Below are 17,639 nucleotides of genomic sequence, written 5' to 3' on the forward strand. Positions count from 1 at the left end.
ATCATTGAAGTGAAGAACATTGTTTAGGCATTATCTTCAGCATGATCAGCAACTGGGTGGTCCACCTGTCTTTTGGCCGTAGTTTGTTGGTGGCCATTCCTACAGACAGCTTGATGGTTGTCTTGTCCACATAGAAAGCAGTACAGAGGTTGCAGCTTAGTTTGTAGATCACATGACTGCTTTCATAGGTAGTCCTGCCTTTGATGGTATGGTGATGCTTGTGACTGGATTGGAGTAGGTGGTGGTGGTGGTGGTGGTGGTGGTGGTGGTGGTGGCACAGTATATGGGACAGGTCTTTCATCTAGATCTGTTGCAGGGATATGAGCCAGGAGGTAAGAGTTAGGAGCAGGGATGGAGAAGGGACAGACTGAGATATTGCATAGGTTCTGTGAGTGGTTGAGTAACGTTGTGGAACGGGTGGAAAGGGTAGTGGGTAGGATATTCCTCAGTTTAGAGTACAGCAAGAGGTAGTCAGAACCCGGGAGGAGAATGTGATTCAGCTGCTGCCGTCCTGGGTGGTACTTAGTCACTGGGGAATGACCTTTTGGCTGGATGGTGGGATTTTGGTAGCTGACTGGAGAGTGAAGGCACAGGAGATCCATTTCTGTATAACGGTGGGAGGGTAATTTCGGTCTGTTAGGCCTCGGTGAGACTCTTGGTATATATGGTGAGGGATTGCTCTTAACTACACGTGACAGCCACAGGTGGCTAGGTGATATGGAAGGAACTTTTTGGTATGGAATGGATGACAGCTGTCAAAGTGGAGGTACTGCTGGTGGCTGGTAGGTTTAATATGGATGAAGGTACTGATGTCATCTTTGAGGTGGAGGTCAACATTGAGGAAGATGGCTTGCTGGGTTGAGGAGAACCAGGTGAAGTGAATGGGGAAGGAGGTATTTAGATTCAGGAACAATGTGGACAGGATGCTCTCACCCTTGATCCAAATTGCGGAAATGTTCTCAGCAAATCCGGACCCGGTGAATGGTTTAGTGTTCAGGATGGTTAGGAAGGATTCTTCTAGATAGCCCATGAATACGTTAGCATAGGATGGTGCCATGCAGATGTCCACTGGTGTACTACAGGTTTATTCATAGGTGATGCGTTCAAAGGAGAAGTATTTGTGGGTTAGGACATAGCCGGCCATGGTGACCAGGAAGGAGGTTTTAGCTTTGAAGTCAGCTGAGCATTGGTAAAGATAATGTTCAACAATGGCAAGGCCACAGACATGGGAATGTTAGGGTACAGGGAGGTGGCACCAACAGTAATGAGTAGGGCACTGTGTGTAAATGAACACAAACTTTGGAGAATCTGTGGAGGAAATGGGTGGTGTCTTTTATATAGAAATTTAGGTTATGGATAATATGCCAAACGTGTTGGTACATGAGATCAGGGATCCTCTCTTGGGGGAAGGGGGGGGGGGGGGGGGGGGAAGACACAGTAAGCAGCCACAATGGGGCGTACTGGCTGGTAGAGTTTTAGACTTTAAGAAGCTTGTAGAAGGTAGGGTGCCAGGATTGGTAGAGGTGAGAAGAGAGAAATTTAGGGGAGTGGTTCTGGTATGGCACTGAGGATTTGGGGAAAGACTGGAGATTCTGTTGAATTTCTGTAATGGACAACACTGTGGCAGGGTTTGTAGGTGGACGAATCTGATGTGCTTTTTGGTGATGAACTGCAGTTCTTTCTATGGATGTAACATTAGTTTCCATGTTGAGTGATATGGGAAATGATTGTGGGGCCAGGTTTGTGGATGAGAAATTCTATAATACACTACTAGTCATTAAAATTGCTACACCATGAAGATGACACGCTACGGACGCGAAATTTAACCGACAGGAAGAAGATGCTGTGATATGCAAATGATTAGCTTTTCAGAGCATTCACACGAGGTTGGCACCGGTGGCGACACTTACAATGTGCTGACATGAGGAAAGTTTCCAACCGATGTCTCATACGCAAACAGCAGCTGACCGGTATTGCCCGGTGAAACATTGTTGTGATGCCTCGTGTAAGGAGGAGAAATGCGTACTATCACGTTTCTGACTTTGATAAAGGTCGGATTGTAGCCTATCAAGATTGCGGTTTATCGTATCGCGACATTGCTGCTCGCGTTGGTTGAGATCCAATGACCGCTACCAGAATATGGAATCAGTGGGTTCAGGAAGGTAATACGGAATGCCGTGCTGGATCCCAACGGCCTCTTATCACTATCAGTCGAGATGACAGGCATCTTATCCGCATGGCTGTAATGGATCGTGCAGCCACGTCTCGATCCCTGAGTCAACAGATGGGGACATTTGCAAGACAACAACCATCTACATGAACAGTTCGACGACGTTTGCAGCAGCATGGACTATCAGCTCAGAGACCATGGCTGTGGTTACCGTTGACGCTGCATCACAGACGGGGGCGCCTGCGATGGTGTACTCAACGACGAACCTGGGTGCACGAATGGCAAAACATCATTTTTTCGGATGAATCCAGGTTCTGTTTACAGCATCGTAATGGTCGCATCCGTGTTTGGTGATATTGGGGTGAACGCACATTGGAAGGGTGTATTCATCATCGCCAAACTGGCGTATCACCAGGCATGATGGTATGGGGTGCCATTGGTTACACGTCTCCGTCACCTCTTGTTCACATTGACGGCACTTTGAACAGTGGACGTTACATTTCAGATGTGTTACGACCCGTGGCTCTACCCTTCATTCGATCCCTGCGAAACCCTACATTTCAGCAGGATAATGCACGATCCCATGTTGCAGGTCCTGTACGGGACTTCCTGGATACAGAAAATGTTCGACTGCTGCCCTGGCCAACACATTCTCCGGACCTCTCACCAATTAAAAACGTCTGGTCAATGCTGGCTGAGTAACTGGCTTGTCACAATACACCAGTCACTACTCTTGATGAACTGTGGTATCGTGTTGAAGCTGCATGGGCAGCTGTACCTGTACACGCCTTCCAAGCTCTGTTTGGCTCATGCCCAGGCGCATCACGGCCGTTATTACGGCCAGAGGTGGTTGCTGTGGGTACTGATTTCTCAGAATGTATGCACCCAAATTGCGTGAAAATGTAATCACATGTCAGTTCTAGTATAATATATTTGTCCAATGAATACCCGTTTATCATCTGCATTTCTTCTTGGTGTAGCAATTTTAATGGCCAGTAGTGTATTAACAGGTGGTTAGTCACAGTTTGATGGAAGAGTGAACTGAGTCAGGTAGAGTTCAACATTGGCTTTGGGTTGTGTCTGATTGATAGGATTGGTGGTGAAAAAGTGTTTCCACTGTAGGGACCAGGAGGAGGAGTAGAGGTCTTGAAAAAAGTCCAGCATCACTTAAGTTGAGGGTGGGACAAGTTGGAAACTGACACCGGGCTTTTGGAGGGTGATGGGAGGAGTTTCTGAGGATGGGGTGAATGTAGTATGTCTGTGAGGCAGGGTTTGCTGGTTATGAGGCGATGTGGGGAAGGTTTTGGACGCTGTTTCAGAGGTGGTGGATAGTGGTAGTCCAAGACGGGAGTTTGAGGTTAACCAGTTGGATAACTTTTCAAGGTGGCATGGCGCATGCTGCTTTAGTTTCCGGAGGGCAAGAGTTTCAATGTAAGAGATGGGATGCTGGAATTTAGGATTGCAAAGCAGTAGGTTTTTACAGATGAGGAGATACTGCAAGGAGGCTTGGGCCCAATTTACACAGTTTTGCAGGACTAGGTTAGTGAAGGCTATGGAGTGGTGGAATTTGAACAGACAAGAGGTCATAGTGGAAGGAGGGGTTGCAGGTATAGATAAGTAATTTGATGGCAAGGCCATTTAGGAGGATTCGGGGGATTCCATGAGCTAGGCAGCAGTGCAGGAACAAGTTGTGGGATTTGGTTCTGGATACAAATAAGGAACTTTTCTGTATTGGCACATAAGCAAGAAGCAAGGATCCATGACGAAGGATACAAAATGCTGAAAAATACGAAAACTACATAAAGCTATATGCAAGAAAACTTAAATATCTAAAAATGTGCATGGACAAAAATCTCAAGAAGGATGAATTGAATGGAGTATGGGGAAAAAGGTGAAACCTGAGGAAGTAGGGCTGATAGTGAAAGGTGCAAATGAACTAAAATCAACGTGGAAACAGTATGAGATTGAAGAAGCCGGCTCATCCTCACTATGACCAACTATATCTTCATCCACAATTACTTTTCGTTTGAAGATATCACTTACAAACAAACCCAGGGTACAACAATGGGCACCCGCATGACAATGCCCTATGCCAACCTATTCAAGGGCCATCTATGTGATTGTGGGTAGTAAGGAAGGATTCCTAAACACCTTACGTGGCTCAGGGTCACTGATGACATCTTTATGATCTGGAGAGAGGGTGAGGAAACTATCCACATTCCTCTAGAACCTAAATATCTCCTCCCCCATTTACTTCACCTCATTCTCCTACACCCAACAAACCACTTTCCTTAATGTTGACCATCTGAAGGACGGCTACACCAGTACTTCAATCCATATCAAACCCACCAGCAAATACCTCAATTTTGCCAGCTGCCATTCTTTCCATACAGCCTAGCCATCCACCTGTGACCGTCCCGTCTGTTGTGATGAACACACCTCCTCCCAATACAGCAAGTATCACACTGGGCCCTTAACAGGCCAGAATTATCCTTCTAACACTGTACAGAAACTGATCTGTGCCCTGTCTCTGTAGTCCCCTACTACCTCCCATGTTCCCAATGTCCCGCTACAAAGGAGCACTCCTAATGTGACTCAGTATCACCAATGACTAGAGTAATCTAATCACATTCTCTACCACAGTTTTGACTACTACTCATTATGCTCCAAAATGAGAAATAGCAAACACAATATCCTTCCCATCCCTTCCCCAATGGTATTCTGCCACCCACCCAACACATGCAACAGTCCATCCCCTACTCCATCCCTGCTTCCAACCTCTTGACTCAAGATTATTCTCACCGCAATAGACCTAGATGCAAGACCTGTGCCATATAGCCTCCTACCACAACTTACTCCAGTCCATTCACAGGCATCATCTATCCCATAGAAGGCAGGATTACATGTGAAAGCAGTCATGTGAGCTGCAACTCGGCTGCAACCTCGTGCTGCTTTCTAGGTCCAGTCATGACAATTAACAAGTTGTCTGTCCACAGAAATGGTCACTGACAAAGTGTGGTCAAGCTGGAGTACCGGGCTGCTGCTCTACACAACATGCTTCACTTCAATGACTGCTTCACAGTCTGAATCATTTGGATCCTTCTATCAACACTAGCTTTTCTGAGCTGCGTTGGTAGGAACTCTCCCTCAACCTTTGCCTGTACTTGTCCTTCACCCACCTCTCCTTCCCTGCTCCCACTCTAGCACAACACTGCCTGCTATTCCACCAATGCACTTATTAGTTTACTCCTTTTATACTTCTCCTCCTCCTCCCCCCCCCCCCCCCCCCCCCCCCCAACCATCCAACTGCACACAGTAGCACTACCCTGCCCCACCATGTTCTTGCATGCTCTCATGAGCAGCACTACATCTCCCCACACCCCTATCCTTCCCGCTCGCTGCCCAAGCTTCCTTCTTACCCCTATACCCTTACCAACCATCAACTGCTTTTCCCATCAGCACAGCTGCTGCATCTAGTCTAGACTGAGCAGCCAGTTAGTGATCATGTGTGATTGAGTTGTGCTTGTGTAAATGTGTACATGCACATTTGTTTTCTACCTTAGAAGAAGGCCTTTTGGCCAAAAGCTCATAAGTTTAGCTGTCTGTCAATTACTCGACATCCCTTTTACAATTCTGTCATTATTTCAATCTGGATTTTCCACTAGTTTTTTCCCTACCTGTCTTAATTATGTAGTTTTATGTGGCATCCACTGGGTGTGGTACTCTCTGAACGCAGTTACTGATGTACTTCAGTTGACAGTTTGAAGGACACAGCTTGTCACCTGAATTAACAGCTACGAACTTTGAAGCAAATTTTACGGAGTTTATTTTTCTTCTGCACACAACATTAAAGGCACTTATGAGCAGGAAGCAATGCAGGTAGCAAGTGTTTTGTTGCATTACATACAAAAGAAACTAAAAAATAAGCTGCATCCTAAGCACCCAATTACTCATAAATACTTCACAATACTTATTACAGATCACAGTTTTGCAATGTACAATGTACTGAAGGATATATATTACAGTAATGCCATCTCAGTCATACATAAGAACTACCACATTCAATGATCAACTTTTCATTTCAGAGTTATCTTACATCAACACCTCTCCACCTCGCACTCAACTGCCAATACCATTTAGGTTTTAGTTGGTCTTTCTTAATCTAGAGAAACGATTACATCAAACTGATGAAAATGAAACAAAGTGAAAGACTAAGGTACAATATGGAATATCATATGAACATATAAGGGCATTTCAATGCACAAATCACTCACCATATTGAAAAACAGTCCAAAATGTGCTTGCTCAACAGCGTATTCCAAATCTGCATCACCAAAAATGATATTTGGTGACTTTCCACCTAGTTCAAGTGTTACTCGCTTAAGGTTTGTACGACCAGCAGCTTGCTTTATTAATTTCCCAACCTAAAGGGAACACACATAAAAGAGAATATAAGTAATACATACTTCAGAGCGTTTTGTGCTCAGATTAATGTCATGTCTTAGAGATGGCTATTTCAACAACAACGTTCTATATTTTTTGTTTATTTTCCACAAAAAATGCACATTAGGTACACTTAAAGCAATTTCCAAACAAAAGGTACACATATCTGGATGCCCCTATGTTATGCAGAATTGACCATTAAATGTCATGAGTGGCAGAAGTGTGAGTATAAAAGAAGACAGGGAGTTTTGTTGGAAGGGGGGTGGGGGAGAAAAGGAGCAGACTGCAGGGAAGGAGAGGGGTGAAGAAGGGATGAGCTATACTGCTACTTTCCGATATCAGTGATTTCTGTGAATGCTACTTTTCGATAACTGATTTTTAGTTGTGATATGTTGTAGTTTAAAATCACAGTTGAATTTAACACTTGTATCCCCTTCTGCACTCTAGCAATGCAACTCCTGCGACTTATATGATTTCTGCGGCTTATGCTATTTATGAATATCAAGAGCTCAGATGGAAACCCAATTCTAAGCAAAGAAGGGAAAGCAGAAAGGTGGAAGGAGTATATAGAGGGTCTATATAAGGGCGATGTACTTGAGGACAATATTATGGAAATGGAAGAGGATGTAGATGAAGATGAAATGGGAGATATGATACTGCGTGAAGAGTTTGACAGAGCACTAAAAGACCTGAGTCGAAACAAGGCCCCCGGAGTAGACAATATTCCATTGGAACTACTGACGGCCGTGGGAGAGCCAGTCCTGACAAAACTCTACCATCTGGTGAGCAAGATGTATGAAACAAGCGAAATACCCACAGACTTCAAGAAGAATATAATAATTCCAATCCCAAAGAAAGCAGGTGTTGACAGATGTGAAAATTACCGAACTATCAGCTTAATAAGTCACAGCTGCAAAATACTAACACGAATTCTTTACAGACGAATGGAAAAACTAGTAAAAGCCAACCTCGGGGAAGATCAGTTTGGATTCCATAGAAACACTGGAACACGTGAGGCAATACTGACCTTACGACTTATCTTAGAAGAAAGATTAAGGAAAGGCAAACCTACGTTTCTAGCATTTGTAGACTTAGAGAAAGCTTTTGACAATGTTGACTGGAATACTCTCTTTCAAATTCTAAAGGTGGCAGGGGTAAAATTCAGGGAGCGAAAGGCTATTTACAATTTGTACAGAAACCAGATGGCAGTTATAAGAGTCGAGGGACATGAAAGGGAAGCAGTGGTTGGGAAGGGAGTAAGACAGGGTTGTAGCCTCTCCCCGATGTTGTTCAATCTGTATATTGAGCAAGCAGTAAAGGAAACAAAAGAAAAATTCGGAGTAGGTATTAAAATTCATGGAGTAGAAATAAAAACTTTGAGGTTCGCCGATGACATTGTAATTCTGTCAGAGACAGCAAAGGACTTGGAAGAGCAGTTGAATGGAATGGACAGTGTCTTGAAAGGAGGATATAAGATGAACATCAACAAAAGCAAAACAAGGATAATGGAATGTAGTCGAATTAAGTCGGGTGATGCTGAGGGAATTAGATTAGGAAATGAGGCACTTAAAGTAGTAAAGGAGTTTCGCTATTTGGGGAGCAAAATAACTGATGATGGTCGAAGTAGAGAGGATATAAAATGTAGGCTGGCAATGGCAAGGAAAACGTTTCTGAAGAAGAGAAATTTGTTAACATCCAGTATTGATTTAAGTGTCAGGAAGTCATTTCTGAAAGTATTCGTATGGAGTGTAGCCATGTATGGAAGTGAAACATGGACGATAAATAGTTTGGACAAGAAGAGAATAGAAGCTTTCGAAATGTGGTGCTACAGAAGAATGCTGAAGATTAGATGGGTAGATCACATAACTAATGAGGAAGTATTGAATAGGATTGGGGAGAAGAGAAGTTTGTGGCACAACTTGACCAGAAGAAGGGATCGGTTGGTAGGACATGTTCTGAGGCATCAAGGGATCACCAATTTAGTAATGGAGGGGAGCGTGGAGGGTAAAAATCGTAGAGGGAGACCAAGAGATGAATACACTAAGCAGATTCAGAAGGATGTAGGTTGCAGTAGGTACTGGGAGATGAAAAAGCTTGCACAGGATAGAGTAGCATGGAGAGCTGCATCAAACCAGTCTCAGGACTGAAGACCACAACAACAACAACAACAACAACAACAACATGCTATTTCTGTGATTTATCAGTGTAGATTAGTTGCATGGAAGATCTAAGAAGCACTCGAAGTTGAGTATATCTAATATCTGCTAATTGGTGTTTCTGGCTAGTTGAAAATGTCTCAACACAACCAACCAAATTACTTGTTTTCATCTGTTAAGGCAAGTAATTCCGTGTCAAGACCTAAGGTTAGCATTTTCAGTACTTCAACTGGCAGAAAAGTTACATCAGATTGTGTTGATATTTGCAACACCTCAGTTGTTACCAGATATACGAAAGTTGTGCTTATGCACAGAGAAAATTTGATCTCAACAAAACAGTCAGTAGTAAGTACAGTGTACACTATTTCTTCCTTTGGCTTTAATTAAATGTTAATAGAAAAAGTCTGAAAATATAAATAGTGTGATGCTGAGAATAATAAGTTGCCACACAATACAGTATGTGTTTCGAATATGAATTCTAACTGATTTGATATGTTCACAGGAATTGGAACGGTGTTTTTAGTCATTTGCTATAGCAATAATCCAGAATATCATTGACAGCAGAACTGGAGAAAGAAAGGTTAATCTCTAAGTCTGTAAATGAACATACGTGAGATCATTTGTTGCCAAGTTTAAAACTTGGCCCACTCACCTGCTTTCATTACTGGAAATGTTGGCAGATGTACACTGAATTACATTACTAGTAATAGTCTTGATTTTCTGGGCACAGTTTGCATTCTGATTAATGGCTGTTGTATGTCCCATTGATATCTAGGGGAGATAATCGTGAAGATTCAAGACAGCTTTTGAACACCCAGCTTACAAGAGCCACAACTTATTACATAAGAGTGCAAAATGAATACCTGAACGGTGTGCCACAGAAGTTGTTATGCAATTTGAAAGGGATGGTAAATGTATGTGAAATGCACTGTGAGTGATTAATGAAAATTCCATTCTCCTCTTGTTTAAAGAGATAAGTGGGATTCTTAGCCACATATGTAGTAGCTCTCTGAAGCAGGGTGTTTTCCAAGATAGACTGAAGTATGCCATCGTTAAACCACTGCATAAAAAAGGGGATACATTTGATGTCAACAACTACCACCCAATCTCTCTTCTGACTGCCTTATCCAAAATTCTTGAAAAATAATTGTATTGTAGAGCAGCTTCAAACCTTTGTAAAAATAAAGTTTTAACAAAATGTCAGTTTGGTTTCAAGAAAGGTTTTTCAACGGAAAATGCTATATATACTTTCACTAACGAAATATTAAATGCTCTGAGTAACCGGAAGTCACCTGTTGGGATTTTTTGTGATCTCTCAAAGGCTTTTGATTGTGTAAATCATGGAATACTTCTAGATAAGCTCAAGTACTGTGGTATGAATGGGACAGCGCTCAAATGGTTTAAATCATACCTAACTGGAAGAGTGCAAAAAGTTGAAATAAGCAGTTCACATAATATGCAAAAAACTGGTGATTTCTCAAACTGGGAAACAATCAAAGAACGGGGTGCCACAAGGTTTGGCCTTGGGTCCTCTGCTGTTCTTAACATATATTAATGACTTGCCATTCTATATTCACGAAGATGCAAAGCTGGTACTTTTTGCCGATGAAGTATAGCTATTACACCCAACAGACAAGAATTAAATGGTGAAATTGTAAACGACATTTTTCAGAAAATCATTAAGTGGTTCTCTGAAAATGGGCTCTCATTAAACTTTGACAAAACACAGTACATACAGTTCCACACAGTAAACAGAATTTCACCATTAATAAATATAGACTTCGGTCAGAAATCGGTAGCTAAGGTAGAATATTCAAAATTTCTAGGTGTATGCACTGATGAGGGATTGAACTGGAAAAAACACACTGAAGATCTGCTGAAACGTTTTGAGTTCAGCTACTTATGCCATTAGGGTCATTGCAAATTTTGGCAATATACATATCAGTAAATTAGCTTACTACACCTATTTTCATTCTCTGCTTTCGTATGGCATCATATTCTGGGGTAATTCATCATTGATTAAAAGAGTGTTCATTGCACAAAAGCATGTAACCAGAATAATTGCTAGAGCTCATCCAAGGTCATCCTGCAGACACTTATTTAAAGACCTAGAGATCCTCAGTGTAGTCTCACAATATATATATTCACTTATGAAATTTTGTTATTAACAATCCAAACGAATTCAAAAGTAATAGCAGTGTACATGGCTGTAACACTAGGAGAAAGGATCTTCACTACTCAAGGTTAAATCTAACTTTAGCTCAGAAGGGGGTAAATTATGCCGCCATGAAAGTCTTTCGTCACTTACCTAATAGCATCAGAAGTCTGACAAATAGCCATATAGAATTTAAAAGGAAATTAAAAGAATTTCTTAATGGCAACTCCTACTCATAAGATGAATTTTTGGATATAGTAAGTGGCTAATTTCCCCAATCCCCGCAAAAATAAATAAATAAATAAATAAAAATATTAAGTGTCATGTAATATTTTGTGTAATGCAGTATCTTGTACAGACACCTTTTATTAATCTGACGCGTTCCACATCATTATGAAGTGTCATATTCATGATCTATGGAACAAGTATTAATCTAATCTAAACTGTGCCATACCCCAAAATTTTCTTCCATGTATGAATATTGACTAGACTGCAATAGATTATATCTTGGTTCAGAATGATCGGTAGTGCAGCACAAGGTCTAGGTTGGGTTGGGGGGTTGCATGTTTTAAGGTTCAAGGTGATAAATGGGGACAGTATGGATCTTCCAGTTAAAAGCTGACATAAGGAATAGTGTAAGTGCAATAAATGAAAATACACATAAAAATTTACCTGTCTGTTGTAGTAATGAAAAAATCAGTTTTGTGAATAAACAGTTGTTAAAAGTTACATAGTGGATCCCTCCTTTTTACTCACAATCTGCACCAGTTGAAAATGTTGAAATTTTTACGTGCATTACTTCAAGATCCAATAAAATCAGTAATTTTTTTTAATAGAATGCTGTGGATTACTGTGTCATAAATGTTAAATTATGTGTTTATATTGGTAGCACTGTCAAAAACAGTATCCTATCATTTCATAGTATGAACATGCGTTGTACGTTAAAGTGCTAATGTTTTTCCCAGGAAAAGTGACAAATAGATTGCTAGCGCTCTCAAAAAGTAAAGTATGATGCCAAAACTAAATGTTTTTAAGAAACGTGGGCTTCATGGTAATAGATTTTTGAATGAAGGAAAACACTGTGTTCAACATGTGGCGTATGAAGTTACAGACAATGAAAGACAGGCAAACTTGTCAGTACCTAAGGAAACTCCCATTAGTGCTTCAAAGATTAAAATAAAATGTTGTGATACACAGTTTTCTCGATAAAAAAAAAAAAAAAAAAGTGATGTAAATGTAGGTTAGGTTATATTCTCATACATTTACACATCCTAACAAGGGTGTTAGATGAATGTGTGTGTTGTAAAATATTTGGAGGGCCAGTTAGTTTACATAAAGACAGTGAGGTATCAAATGGCCTAGCCAGGAAACTTATTAATTGTGCCAGTTGCAAATATACTCATTCATTTTGGAATGTCTATTAAGTGTAAAGATAATTATTTTGAAGTAAATGTTAGGTGGTTTTATGGATTGAGAGCTATTGGCAAAGGACACACTGAAGCAGAAACAATGTGTGGCGTGATGAATATGCCACACCCACCTTGTAAAATCGACTAGGATGCAGGATTTATTGGAGCTGCTATGGAATCTGTTGCATGTGAGTCAATGAATGTGCTGCTAACAACGCTATTGAAATAAAAGAAGGCATTGGCAGAAGAATTCTGATGCTACAGTGACCACTGTGCGTACTGGAAAGGTAATAGATTTCCAGATTTTAACCAAACATTGTTACAAGTGTAAATCAGGGAATGAAGAAGGATCATATCTGTGACAGAAATTATGAAGGAACAAGTGGTGGTATGGAGGCCTGTGCAGCTATTGAAATTTTTAGTCGATCTGTGAAAGAAAGGGGAGTGTGATACACTAAGTTCTTAGGTGATGGAGACTCAAAAGCATATAACAGTAGTATCCACTCAGCCTTATGGTGAGAAGATTATCACAAAACTGGAATGTGATGGTCATGTCCAGAAGAAGATGGGCACTAGGTTGAGGAAGTTGAAATGAAGTTTGAGAAACAAGAAACTTTCTGATGATGAAACCATAAGAGGCAGGCTGACAGACAAGATGATTGATGAACTACAGCTGTATTATGGGATGGCGATTAGAAATAATACTGAGGATTTGTTGAAAATGAAGCAGGCAGTATGGGCTACCTTCTTCCACAGACTGTCAACTGATGAAAAACCAGTACACCACCTTTGCCCTCCTGGACCTGATTCATGGTGCAATTACCGCAATGCCCAGTACTCAAACAGTTCATACAGCCATAAACATTCCATCCCAGCAGCAGTCATGGATATCATAAAACCTATTTACAGAGAACTGGCAAATCCTGAATTACTGAAGACATATCTGCATGGTCAGATTCAAAATCCCAATGAGTCATTCAACAATTTTATACAGACTCTTACCAAAAAATGTTTTTGTTGGAATGAAAACACTAAAATGGGAGGAGGGGGAGGGGGGGCGGTCAGTGATGCCGTCATTGCTTTTAATGATGGCAACACTGGTAGGGTGAAAGTGCTACAGCATATGGGAATTAACCCTAGAGCAAACTGCATCAGAGAACTTGAATGGATGGACAAGGTTCACATTGATAAAGCAGAGTATGCAGCACAGTTGCTCACTAAGGACTTCAGAAAGAAGAAAAGAATTTGAAAAAGATCATGAGGATGATACACAGCATGGTGCAGGGTGCTTCTGAGTGACTAAAAATAAAAAAATTAAGCGAGTAAAGTCTTTTGAAACTTTAGAAGCTGTTCCTGAAAATTTACATTTTCTGTTGCATTTTTCCATAAATCTCAGAAACCACTACGAGTAGAGTATTCAAATTTTCAGGGAGTAATAACATACATATTCTGAGTCTATTGAACTAAAAGAAGAACATAATGTTATGTATAATTAAAATTATCTAGGATAACATTACAAAAAACTGAGTAATTAAAAAAGTATTTCCGAAAGCAGTGGCTGAAATGCGATTACTGTTCAGTAGACTCAGAACATATAGTTCTATGTCCCGCATAAGTTTCATGTCAATGGCTACAGTGGTTCCTGAAATACAGGGAAGCCAAGTCACTAAATTTAACATTGTCGGGATAGGGCATACCAACTCCCCTTAATAGTTTATGTATAAAATGCGTGAGTAACACTCATCACAATACTCCGAGTCTTCTCCATTTGACGTTTTCTGAAATTACCTTGCAGTTTTAGTTTTTATGACAAAATATGCATTACGTGTGTGTAAATGTGGCATGAATACACACATCAGGCTCTGCTATAGGCCTGCCTATTAGCACAACCTTTATTTATCATTCACATTCACCAAACATATCAGAGCTGCTGCCAAGTGAAACAACAAGCATAAAATTTTTGTCAGAGTGAATTAGTATCTTTGTTTATTTTTTCTATCGTAAGTAGGTTACACATCCATAAGGTAAAACCCAAGTTTCCCAGGATGAAGTGCAAACACCAGTCAACAGATGGCACATGGCACTGAATGTCAAATGCTACCATCAGTTGCTAGTTGACATAGTTACAGCTGAAATTTTAGGTGGATTCTGTGAAGTTGTTATTATGAAAACTGTGACTCCTCAAAAACTGATCTGTTACAGAAACGTGCTTTCTTGTCTGCCCCTACTGGGAAGGGAGCCCAGTCCAGTAGTGAGATGGAAAAGGAGTGGATGGGGAGATGGGAACGAAGAAGACTAGCCATTAATTGAAGTCATATTTAATGGTTCCCCAAAGCTTGACACTCCCTGGTATGCCTCTCCAAAACATTGTAACAATGGGACATCTTCCCAGATCACTGCCATGCTTGCCATACATTGCTTAACGTAACGTGATGCCATTCAGCAATCCATGCTTCCCAGTCAAGGCACCACTCCAAATACATCCACCTGTGCTGTGGTGTTAATAGCAGCATATGCAGCAGACAGTAATTCTATAGTCCAGCTGCAGCTAGTTTCTCATCAGTAGTGCAAGACAATCCAGAACGTTGCGGAGTGTCTTACTTTTTCTCAGATGACAGGTGCAGATGTGAAGGCGGCATGATGTTCTTGGTGCACCATGTCAATCATCCTTTGTGATGGTCAGTCTTGGTTGACTGGAAACTTTCCACTTAGTGTGCCTGCCCTTGTGTTCCCACGTAGTCTCACACTCAGTCACTGAGACATCAGAATGCTTGACAAATCTGGATGTTTCACAATTCGACGACCTGGTCGAATGGCGTCTCACACTGAGACCACATCAAAATGCTGTCATGTGCTGATAATGTTGTCTCACATGAGTATGCACCATATTTGTGTCCTTCACAGTGATTACTTAACATCTAACATTGTTAACGCCCCTTATATACTCCACACACTTAGTAACAATACTATACAGGAACACCACCAATGCATTCTAGTAGCCGTACTACTTGCCATAGAGAATTGCAACTCTGATCACTTGAATCAGTGCATAGACGTACAAAGTTACATTGTTGATCAGGCACATCTTCTGGATGACTCATACTTTTTGTCAGGCAGTGTATTCTGCTCTTAATTGTGCATGTATTAAACATCTTTAATGAGGGACATGCATTAGTGTCCACGAAAGTTAATAAATTTTAACATTTTGTAACAGTGCCTGAACTCAAGAATTCAACAAATATACGTTGCATTTTCCACACAAGGAAGTGCATGAGGAAAATGTGTATTTAATAGATGAATAGATCTGAAATGGAGCTAGATGTATGTGGAATGGCAAACTGCTACCTTAAAGAGCACTTTGTCAATGTGTGCAGAATAATTTGAAACAAATGAGAGTTACATATAACAGTAAACGCAAGGAAGGAACAACAGGTTAAATGCAGAATGATGAAATGTTAAAAGTCACTAACACTAATAAAATGCTAAAGCATCAACTTTAGTGGCAACAGTAATTACTGCAACCAATTCTACAGGCTTTTTTCAGAAACAAAGTCATGGCCAATCCTCTTTAAAGCGTGCTTATCTTTGTGTGTGTGTGTGTGTGTGTGTGTGTGTGTGTGTGTGTGTGAGAGAGAGAGAGAGAGAGAGAGAGAGAGAGAGAGCGCGATATTTTGAACTTTATTCTTTGAACTATTTATTTTCACTGCATTATGATGTATCATTTGAAGATTAATGCTGGGTGAATAAACAAACAAAATTACCTCAGTAGAACCCGTGAAGGCCACTTTGTCCACATCCATGTGTTCTGCAATGAATGAGCCAGTTTTTCCATCACCAGGTACAACATTGACAACACCTGGTGGAAAACCTGCTTCCTTTACTAGCTGTGCTACATATAGTGCAGTTAGAGGTGTCTGTTCAGCTGGTTTCAGCACCAAAGTGTTACCTGAAAATTAAGTCCACACCAAAAACATTTTGTCAGTACAATACCACAAATGAAGAAAAATTAACATTTTCCCACCATCATTTGATAGTTTTAACTAGTGGGAAATTGAATGATGAAAGTATGAGATAACATTCACTGTGTTAAGAAACTTTTACTGAAACTGGTCTCAATATGGCTCATATGTAGTAATTATAAAGCAGCCAAATATTTAATAGTTACTGCACCATGTTGTGAATACTTCAACAACTTCCTAACTTTACACTGTTACTTGTAGCATCTCACAATTTCCAAGCCATTTGCTGTTTTTTGTCGTTTTTGTTTTGTCTTCAGACTGAAGATTGGTTTCCTGCAGCTCATCATGCTAGTCTACCACTACAAGCCTATTAATCTCTGCAAAACTTACATACCACCCCCCCCCCCCCCCACACACACACACACACACACACACACACACACACACACACACACACACACACACTTACACTTGATTCTAGCTGATTTTTTGGGACAAGTCCTATCAGTCTATCACTTCTTCTAGACAAGTTGTGCTGTGAATTCCTTTTACCTCAATTTGATTAAGTGTCACTCATTTGTTAATCGATATATTCACAATCTTCACATCATTTCAATAGCTTCTGTTCTCTTCGTGCTTGAACTACTTAGCATCCACAGTTAGCTACAATGCAGAGACATGCGTTCAGAAAAGGGTTCCTAGTACTTAAATTGGTATCGGATGTTAAATTCCTCTTTTAAAGAGATTCTCTTCTTGCCATTCCCAGTTTGCATTTTATACACACACTACATCATCCACTGTTATTTATTTTGCTGCTCAAGCAGCAGAACTCTGACTAGTTTTAATGTGTTATTTCCTAAGCATTGTCTGATTGGTTACCTTCACAGCTCTCTAAATGTACAGATGGAATAATATCAGGAACAGATTACAATCCTTTCTCACTCCCTCCTCTCTAGTTATTTTTTCAAAGTGTTCTGTGATTTTCGTATTCCACTGCTCATAAAATTTTGTTTTCAATAGAAATACTACACAGAAGTATAGTAAATGGGCATTATAATTTGCTGGATTAAATGGGAAAAAAATTAATTATGGAGGGGATGCAAGATGGGAGGAAAAGGATGTATGTGACACAGCAACATATCACAAAGGAAAGAAACTGGAGGAATATGGTATGTGTCAAGGTGAAGTCATCAGAAGAGATGAAGAAAAAGGTGTTTAGGATAGGAACAAAGTGAGTGACAAATTTGTCATACAATAGGAAAGATGAGCAGTACTTCATTATCTAACTCTATCTGATATTCCAAATCAATTGCACTTACCTCTATTTGTAACAATTTAACAATTTTC

The 17,639-nt window shown here is 40.5% G+C and overlaps 1 protein-coding gene across 1 annotated transcript in view; it reads right to left on the reverse strand.

Moving 5' to 3' along the window:
• Positions 1 to 17,639, reverse strand: part of LOC126412833 (aldehyde dehydrogenase, mitochondrial) — a 106,549-nt gene that overhangs the window by 20,177 nt on the left and 68,733 nt on the right. Inside the window, exons 5-6 of the mRNA XM_050082678.1 lie at positions 16,095 to 16,279; positions 6,445 to 6,594 (exon numbers count right to left, since the gene is read on the reverse strand). Coding sequence (XP_049938635.1) covers positions 6,445 to 6,594; positions 16,095 to 16,279 — 335 coding nt within the window. The remainder of the gene's footprint in view (positions 1 to 6,444; positions 6,595 to 16,094; positions 16,280 to 17,639) is intronic.

Source organism: Schistocerca serialis, chromosome 7 (genome assembly GCF_023864345.2).
Source record: "Schistocerca serialis cubense isolate TAMUIC-IGC-003099 chromosome 7, iqSchSeri2.2, whole genome shotgun sequence".
Classification (NCBI taxonomy): Eukaryota; Metazoa; Arthropoda; class Insecta; order Orthoptera; family Acrididae; genus Schistocerca; species Schistocerca serialis.